Here is a 10,089-nt window from a genome sequence, read left to right on the forward strand (position 1 = left end):
GTTAGGATGGGATGGGATTGGGGTTGGAGTTGGTGTTAGGATGGGATGGGATTGGGGTTGGAGTTGGTGTTAGGATGGGATGGGATTGGGGTTGGGAATGGGAATGAAGTTGGGATATAGATTAGGGTTTGGCGTTGGGAATGGGAATGGGATTGGGATTGGGATGAATGGGATTGGGATTGGGAATGGGAATGGGAATGGGAATGGGATTGGGATTGGGAATGGGATGAGAATGGGATTGGGAATGGGAATGGGATTGGGATTGGGAATGGGATGAAGATTGGGGTTGAGGTTAGGATGGGACAGGATTGGGATTGGGGTTGGGATTGGGGTAAGATTGGGTGGGATTGGGGTTGGGATTGGGGTTGGGATGAGATTGGATTGGGACTGAGGTTGGGGTTGGGATGGGATTGGGATTGGGGTTGGGATTGGGGTTAGGGATGGGATTGGGGTTGGGATGGGATTAGGGTTGGGATTAGGGTTGGGTTGGGATTAGGGTTGGGATGGGATTAGGGTTGGGTTGGGATTAGGGTGGGGATGGGAAGGAGATGGCGTTGGTGTTCTGTTTGGGGTTGGGATGGTATTGGGTTTGGGATTGGGATGCGTGTTGGTATTGGGATTGGTATCGGGATTGGGATTGGGAATGGGAATGGGAATAGGAACGGGAATGGGAATGGTGTTGGGAATGGGGTAATGGGATTAGGGTTGGGATGGGATTAGGGTTGGGTTGGGATTAGGGTTGGGATGGGATTAGGGTTGGATTGGGATTGGGATTAGGGTTGGATTGGGATTAGGGTTGGATTGGGATTAGGGTTGGATTGGGATTAGGGTTGGGATGGGATTAGGGTTGGGATGGGATTAGGGTTGGATTGGGATTAGGGTTGGGATTGGGATTAGGGTTGGGATGGGATTAGGGTTGGATTGGGATTAGGGTTGGGGATGGGATTGGGATTGGGATTGGGATTGGGAACGGGACCGGGATTGGGATTGGGGTTGGGATTGGGGTTGGGATTGGGATTGGGGATGGGATTGGGATTGGGATTGGGATTAGGGTTGGGAATGGGATGGGGATGGGATTGAGATTGGGATGGGACTGGGGCTGGGCTTTGGGTTGGGATTGGGAATGGGAATGGGGTTTGGGTTGAGATTGGAGATGGAAATGGGATTTGGGTTAGGATGGGATTTGGGTTGGGATGGGTTGGGCATGAGATGGGAATGGGATGGATGGGGGTATTATGGGATGGATGGGGGTATTATGGGATGGATGGGATGGGATATTATGGGATATTATGGGATGGGATGGGATATTATGGGATGGGATGGATGGGATGGGATATTATGGGATGGATGGGATGGGATTGATGGGATAGATGGGATATTATGGGATGGGATAGGATGGATGGGATGGGATGACATGGGATGGGAATATTATGGGAGCCCCACAGACCCCCCACTGACACGAACACTCACGGGCACGGACCCCTCCCATGGACACGGACCCCTCCTGGACATGGACACGGACCCCCCCCAGACACAGAGCCCCCCAGACCCCCCCACAGACACAGAGTCCCCCACAGACACGGACCCCCCCCCATGGACACAGAGCCCCACAGATCCCATACAGAAACGGAGCCCCACAGACCCCACAGAGTCCCCCACAGACACGGAACCCACCACAAACATGGAGCCCCACAGACCCCAGCACAGACACGGAGCCCCCATGGACACGGAGCCCCCCACGGACACGGAGCCCCCCAGCCCCACAGCGCTCACTGTGTTACATGGAAGCAGCGGCAGCTCCGGGGCTGGGAGGAGGTTCTGTCCGTCCCAATGCAACAACATGGGAGAACCCAATGTCCCCAATGCTCTGACCCCATAGGTGTGACCCCATAGATGTGACCCTATAGATGTGACCCTATAGACGTGACCCCATAGACGTGACCCCATAGATGTGACCCTATAGACGTGACCCTATAGATGTGACCCTATAGACGTGACCCCATAGATGTGACCCCATAGACGTGACCCTATAGATGTGACCCTATAGATGTGACCCCATAGACGTGACCCCATAGATGTATGTGACCCCATAGACATGACCCCATAGATGTGACCCCATAGACGTGACCCCATAGATGTGACCCCATAGATGTGACCCCATAGACGTGACCCTATAGATGTGACCCCATAGACGTGACCCTATAGATGTGACCCCAAATATGTGACCCTATAGACGTGACCCCATAGATGTGACCCCATAGACGTGACCCTATAGATGTGACCCCATAGATGTGACCCCACAGATGTGACCCCATAGATGTGTCCCTATAGATGTGACCCCATAGATGTGACCCCCTAGATGTGACCCTATAGACGTGACCCTATGATGTGACCCCATANACTCCATGTGTCCCTATAGATGTGACCCCATAGATGTGACCCCCTAGATGTGACCCTATAGACGTGACCCTATAGATGTGACCCTATAGATGTGGCCCCATAGACGTGACCCCATAGACGTGACCCCATAGATGTATGTGACCCCATAGACATGACCCCATAGATGTGACCCCATAGATGTGACCCCATAGACGTGACCCCATAGACGTGACCCTATAGATGTGACCCTATAGACGTGACCCCATAGATATGACCCCCTAGATGTGACCCCATAGATGTGACCCTATAGATGTGACCCTATAGATGTGACCCCATAGATGTCCCATGTCCCCCCCCCCTATAACGCCCCCCCCGCCCCCCTCTCCCTCTCGGGCCTTTTTGCGGTCTGGGCTTGCTGTGCCCCCCAGCTCTCAGGAAGCCCTTACCCCAAAAAGGATCCGCGGGGGATCCCACGGCGGGGCCGCCATCTTGGGAGGGGGGGGGGGGGGGGGCAAAAGGGGGGGGGGCCTTTTTGTGTTTTTTTTGGGGGGGGGGGGGGGGGGGGGGGGCTCAAAAGGGGGGGGTCCATTATGTGTCTGTATTGGGGGGGGGGGGAATGAGGGGCGGTCTATTGTGTCTGTGTAGACCACAGGACCAGGGTGGTTGGGTTGGAAGGGTCCTTGAAGATCATAGAACTATAGAAGTTCCCAAAGGTTGGGTTGGAATGGACCTTATAGACAATAGAACCATAGGGTGGTTGGGTTGGAAGGGTCCTTAAAGATCATAGAACTATAGATGTTCCCAAAGGTTGGGTTGGAATGGACCTTATAGACAATAGAACCATAGGGTGGTTGGGTTGGAAGGGTCCTTAAAGATCATAGAACCACAGAATCCAACAATGTTTGCGTTGGAAAGGTCCTTGTAGACCACAGAACCAAGTGTTGTTGGGTTGGAAGGGTCCTTGAAGATCATAGAACTATAGACGTTACCAAAGGTTGGGTAGAAAAGGAACTTATAGACAGTAGAACCATAGGATGGTTGGGTTGGAAGGGTCCTGAAAGATCATAGAACCACAGAATCCCACAATGTTTGCGTTGGAAAGGTCCTTGTAGACCACAGAACCAGTGTTGTTGGGTTGGAAGGGTCCTTGAAGATCATAAACTATAGAATCCCACAATGGCTGGGCTGAAAAGGTCCTTGTAGACCACAGAATCATAGGATGGTTGGGTTGGAAGGGTCCTTGAAGATCACAGAACTATAGAATCCCACAATGGTTGGGTTGGATGGGACCTTATAGACCACAGAACAGTAGGGTGTTTGGGTTGGAAGGGTCCTTGCAGGTCAAAGAACCATAGAGATGCACATTGGTTGGGCTCTAAGGGTCCTTGTATACCACAGAACCATAAGGTGTTTGGGTTGGAAGGGTCCTTGAAGATCATAAAACTATAGAAGTTCCCAAAGGTTGGGTTGGAAGGGACCTTACAGACAATAGAACCATAGGGTGGTTGGGTTGGAAGGGACCTTAAAGATCACAGAACTATAGAATCTCATAATGGTTGGGCTGTAAAGGTCCTTGTAGACCACAGAACCAAGGTTGTTGGGTTGGAAGGGTCCTTAAAGTTCATAGAACTATAGATGTTCCCAAAGGTTGGGTTGGAAGGGACCTTATAGGCAATAGAACCATAGGGTGGTTGGGTTGGAAGGGTCCTGAAAGATCATAGAACCACAGAATCCAACAATGTTTGCGTTGGAAAGGTCCTTGTAGACCACAGAACCAGGGTTGTTGGGTTGGAAGGGTCCTTAAAGGTCATAGAACCATGAGATCCTGCAGTGGTTGGGTTGGAAGGGTCCTTAAAGATCATAAACTATAGAATCTCACAATGATTGGGCTGGAAGGGTCTTTGTAGACCACAGAACCATAGGGTGGTTGGGTTGGAAGGGTCCTTAAAGATCACAGAGCCATAGAATCCCACAATGTTTGGGTTGGATGGGACCTTATAGACCACAGAACAGTAGGGTGTTTGGGTTGGAAGGGTCCTTGAAGATCATAGAACTATAGAATCCCACAATGATTGGGCTGGAAGGGTCTTTGTAGACCACAGAACCATAGGGTGGTTGGGTTGGAAGGGTCCTTAAAGTTCATAGAACTATAGATGTTCCCAAAGGTTGGGTTGGAATGGACCTTATAGACAATAGAACCATAGGGTGGTTGGGTTGGAAGGGTCCTTAAAGATCACAGAACCATAGAATCCCACAATGGTTGGGTTGGAAAGGTCCTTGTAGACCACAGAACCAGGGTTGTTGGGTTGGACAGGTCCTTGAAGATCATAAAACTATAGAAGTTCCCAAAGGTTGGGTTGGAAGGGACCTTATAGACCACAGAATCATAGGATGGTTGGGTTGGAAGGGTCCTTAAAGATCATAGAACCACAGAATCCAACAATGTTTGGGCTGTAAAGGTCCTTGTAGATCACAGAACCGTAAGGGTTGGGTTGGAAGGGTCCTTGAAGATCATAGAACCACAGAATCCCACAATGTTTGGGTTGGAAAGGTCCTGGAAGATCACAGAACCATAGGATGGTTGGGTTGGAAGGGTCCTTGAAGGTCATAGAACTATAGAATCCCACAATGGTTGGGCTGGAAGGGTCCTTGTAGACCACAGAACCAAGGTTGTTGGGTTGGAGGGGTCCTTAAAGTTCATAGAACTATAGAAGTTCCCAAAGGTTGGGTAGAAAAGGACCTTATAGACAATAGAACCATAGGGTGGTTGGGTTGGAAGGGTCCTTGAAGATCATAGAACTATAGAATCCCACAATGGTTGGGTTGGAAAGGTCCTTGTAGACCACAGAACCAAGGTTGTTGGGTTGGAGGGGTCCTTAAAGTTCATAGAACTATAGACGTTCCCAAAGGTTGGGTTGGAATGGACCTTATAGACCACAGAATCATAGGATGGTTGGGTTGGAAGGGTCCTTGAAGATCATAAAATATAGAATCCCACAATGGCTGGGCTGAAAAGGTCCTTGTAGATCACAGAACCATAGGGTGGTTGGGTTGGAAGGGTCCTTAAAGATCACAGAGCCATAGAATCCCACAATGGTTGGGTTGGATGGGACCTTATAGACCACAGAACAGTAGGGTGTTTGGGTTGGAAGGGTCCTTGAAGATCATAAACTATAGAATCCCACAATGGTTGGGCTGGAAGGAAGGAAGGGCAGTGGTGTCATTCTTTGGGGCTGGGGGGACACAGGTGACACCCAGGAGGTGCTGGGGGGGGGCACAGGTGACACCCATGGGGAGCTGGGATGGGGGGGTCTCCAGCTCTCCACCCACCCACCTCTCCAACTCCATCCATCTCTGTCCATCTCAACCTCTCAATCTACATCCATCTCTCCATCCCATCCTCTCCATCTCCATCCATTTCTCCATCTCATCCTCTCCATCTCCATCCATCTCTCCATCCCTTCCATCTCCATCCATCTCTGTCCATCTCCATCTCCTCTCCATCTCCATCCACCTCTCCATCCCAACCTCTCCATCTCTGTCCATCCCAACCCCTCTATCTCCATCCATCTCTCCATCCCAAACTCTCCATCTGTGTCCATCTCTCCATTCCATATTCTCCATCTCCATCCATCTCCGTCCATCTCTCCATCTCTCTCCATCCCTTTCCATCCCTTTCCATCTCTCTCCATCTCTCTCCATCTCTCTCCATCTCAATCTCTCTCCATCCCCTTCTATGTCTCTCCATCCCTTTCCATCTCTCCATCCCTCTCCATCTCTCCATCTCTTTCCATCTCTCTCCATCTCAATCTCTCTCCATCCCTTTCCATCCCTTTCTATCTCCATCTCTCCATCTCTCTCCATCCCTCTCTATATCTCTCCTTCTCTCCATCCCTTTCCTTCTCTCCATCCCTCCATCTCTCTCCATCCCTTTCCATCTCTCCATCCCTTTCTATGTCACTCCATCCCTTTCCATCTCTCTCTATCTTTCTCCATCCATTTCCACCTCTCTCCATTCTCCACTCCATCCCTCTCCATCTCTCCATCTCTTATCCATCTCTCTCCATCTACAATCTCTCTCCATCCCTTCCATCCCTTTTCTCTCTCCATTCTCTCCATCCCTTCTTATATCTCTCCTTATCTCTCCGTCCCTTCTCTCATCTCTCCATCCTTCTCCATTTTCTTCTCAATTCCCTTTCCATGTCTCTCTCCTTCATCTCTCTCCCATCCCTTTCCATCTCTCCATCCCTTTCTATGTCTCTCTATCCCTTTCCATCCTTCTCTATCTCTCTCCCTCTCTCTCAATCTCTCCATCCCTTTCCATCCCTTTCTATCTCTCTCCATCCCTTTCTATGTCTCTCCATCCCTCTCCATCCCGCTCCATTTCTCTCAATCCCTTTCCATCTCTCTCCATCATCAATCTTCTCTCCATCCCTTTCCATCCCTTTCTATCCTCTCTCCATCCCTCCATCTCTTCATCCATCTCCTCTCTATATCCATCTCCTTCTCTCATCCCTTTCCTTCTCTCCATCTCTCCATCCCTCTCCATTTCTCTCCATCCCTTTCCATCTCTCTCCTTCTCTCTCTCCATCCCTTTCCATCTCTCCATCCCTTTCTATGTCTCTCTATCCTTCCATCCCTCTCTCTCTACCCTCTCTTCTCAATCTCTCCATCCCTTTCCATCCCTTTCTATCTCTCTCCATCCCTTTCCACCTCTCCATCTCTCTCCATCCCTTTCTCCATTCCTCCCTCCCTCTCCATCCACTCCATTTCTCTCAATCCCTATCCATCTCTCTCCATCCCTTTCTATCTCTCTCCTTCTCTATCTCTCCCCATCCCTTTCCATCCCTCTCCATCTCTCCATCCCCTTCTATGTCTCCCCATCCCTCCATCTCTCTCCATCCCTTTCCATCTTCTCCCATCCCCTTTCTATGTCACTCCATCCCTTTCCATCTCTCTCTATCTTTCTCCATCATTTCCAACCTCCTGCCATCCCTTTCCATTCTCGCCATCACTCTCCCATCTCTCCATTACTCTCTCCATCCCTTTCCATCTCTCTCCATCTCAATCTCTCTCCATCCCTTTCCATCCCTTTCTCTCTCCATCTCTCCATCCCTCTCTATATCTCTCCTTCTCTCCGTCCCTTCTCTCCATCTCTCTTGTCCCTCTCCATTCTCTCTCCATACCCGTTTCCATCCTCTCCATCCCTTTCCTATGTCTCTCTATCCCTTTCTCCAGCTTTCTCTATCTCTCTTCCCTCTCTCTCAATCTCTCCATCCCTTTCCATCCCGTTTCATATCTCTCTCATCCCTTCTCTATGTCTCTCCCTCCTCTCCATCCCGCTCCATTTCTCTCAATCCCTTTCCATCTCTCTCCATCTCAATCTCTCTCCATCCCTTTCCATCCCTTTCTATATCTCTCCATCTCTCTCCATCCCTTTCTATATCTCTCCTTCTCTCCATCCCTTTCCTTCTCTCCATCTCTCCATCCCTCTCCATTTCTCTCCATCCCTTTCCATCTCTCCATCCCTTTCTATGTCTCTCCATCCCTTTCCATCCCTCTCCATCTCTCTCCATCTCTCCATCCCTCTCCATCCCACTCCATTTCTCTCAACCCCTTTCCATCTTTCTCCATACCTTTCTATCTCTCTCCATCTCTGTCCATCTCTCTCCATCCCTTTCCATCTCTCCACCTCTCCATCTCTCCATCCCTTTCTATGTCTCTCCATCCCTTTCCGTCCCTTTCTATCTCTCTCCATCTCTCTCCATCTCTCCACCCCTTTCCATCCCTCTCCTTCCCTCTCCATCTCTCCATCTCTCTCCATCTCTCTCCATCCCTCTCCATCTCCATCTCTCCATCTCTCTCCATCTCTCTCCATCCCTTTCTATCTCTCTCCATCCCTTTCCATCCCTTTCTGTGTCCTTCCCTTTCCATCTCTCCATCTCTCTCCATCTCCATCCCTCCATCACCACCTCCCTCCACCCCTCTCCATCCCTCCATCTCTCCCCCCATCTCCCCATATCCTCCTATCCCCATCCCTCCCTCCTCTCCCTCTCCCCCCTCCCCTTCCCACCCTTAGGGCGCAGCGCGATGGTTCTATGCGCTCTGACCTGGAAGGTGTGTGGATGGGGGAGGTGGGGCAGCGGATTTGAGGTGTGTGTGTGGGGGGGGTCGGTGGGGTGGGCGAAGGGAGGGGAAGGGTCCATTGGGGGTCGTGGGGGGGAGGCGGAGCGGTCCCGTAGCGCACGGAACCTTCGGGCCCCGCTCGCTTCCTCATTGCGCTGCGTTACGCACGGGACCCCCCCGCGTTGGGGGGCTGCGATGGGGCCCGGAGCGATGAGATGGTTCGGTGCCGTCCGATCCGATCCGACCCGACCCGATCCACAACCCGAGGTGGGGGGGGGACACAGGGAATGGGGTCGGGGGGCTCCGAAGCCGTCGGGGTTGGGTTTTGATTTTGGGGGGGGGGGGGGGGCCGGCACTGAATTGGGGGGGGCGGGTTTGGGAGGGCGACGGGAGGGAGGGTCCAGCGAGGGTTGGAATCCGGATCCGAATCCGCATCCGTACGATCCGACCCGGGTTGGGAGGAGACAGGGATGGGTCGGGGGGCTTCGAAGCCGTCGGGGTTGCGATGGGGGTGGATGTGGGGGTCGGTGGGAGGTGAGGGAGGGGTAAGGGTCCATCGGGTGGGGCGTTGCTGGGGGGAGGCGGGCGGGTCCCGTAGCGCACGGAACCTCTTCGGCCCCGCTTCGCTGTCCTCATTTGGTGGCGGGTTAAACGGCACGCGGACCCCCCGGTTGGGGGGCTGCGATGGGGCCCGGAGCGATAGATGGTTCGGGTGCGTTCCGAACGATCCGACGGCTTCGACCCGGCATGCCAGATCCCCAGCCGAGGTGGGGGGGAGTAGGGGAATGCGGGATCGGGGGCTCCGAAGCCGTGGGGTTGGGTTTGATTTGGGTGGGGGGGGGGGGCACTGAATTTGGGGGGGGGCTGCTGGGGGGCGAGGGGAGGCGGACAGGTCATCGGTTGTTTGGAGATCCGATTCCGGATCCGATCCGATCGACCCGGTGGGAGGAGATGGGATGGGGTCGGGGGGCTCCGAAGCCGTCGGGGGTTGGGATGGGGGTGGAGTGGGGGTCGTGGGGTGGGTCGAGGGGATGGAAGGGTCCATCGGGGTTGGGTCGGTGGGGACGGGAGGCGGAGCGGTCCGTTAGCGCACGAACTATCGGGTCCCGCTCGTTCCTCATTGCCGCTCGCTTACGGGCACGGGACCCCCGAGATTGGGGGGCTGCGATGGGAGCCGGAGCGATGAGATGGTTCGGGCCGTCCGTCCGATTCGATCCGACCGACGATCCCCAACCCAGGATGGGGGGGAACAGGGAATGGGGTGGGGGGCTCCGAAGCCGTCGGGGTGGGTTTGATTTGGGGGGGGGGGGGGGCACTGGGAATTGGGGGGGGGCTGCTGGAGGCGAGGGAGGGAAGGTCCTCGGGGTGTGGAAGATTCCGATCGAGTCCGATCTCCGATCCGAGTCCCGGGTTGGTAGGCGTGGACAGGGGATCGGGTCGGGGGCTCGAAGCCTCGGGGTTGGGATGGGTGGAGTGGGGTCGGGTGGGGTGGTGAGGATGGGACACGGGTCATCGGGGTTTGGGTGTGGGCGGGAGGGCGGAAGCGGTCCGGGTAGCGCACGGAACCTTCGGGATCCCGCTCGG

The 10,089-nt window shown here is 53.4% G+C and overlaps 1 protein-coding gene across 1 annotated transcript in view; it reads right to left on the reverse strand.

Moving 5' to 3' along the window:
• The window catches only part of MAPK8IP2 (mitogen-activated protein kinase 8 interacting protein 2), a 17,473-nt gene extending 14,606 nt beyond the window's left edge, over positions 1 to 2,867 (reverse strand). The window contains 1 exon segment of the mRNA XM_032443531.1: positions 2,826 to 2,867. Coding sequence (XP_032299422.1) covers positions 2,826 to 2,867 — 42 coding nt within the window.
• Positions 2,868 to 10,089: the final 7,222 nt, after the last annotated feature.

The sequence above is a fragment of the Coturnix japonica genome, chromosome 1, assembly GCF_001577835.2.
Source record: "Coturnix japonica isolate 7356 chromosome 1, Coturnix japonica 2.1, whole genome shotgun sequence".
NCBI lineage: Eukaryota > Metazoa > Chordata > Aves > Galliformes > Phasianidae > Coturnix > Coturnix japonica.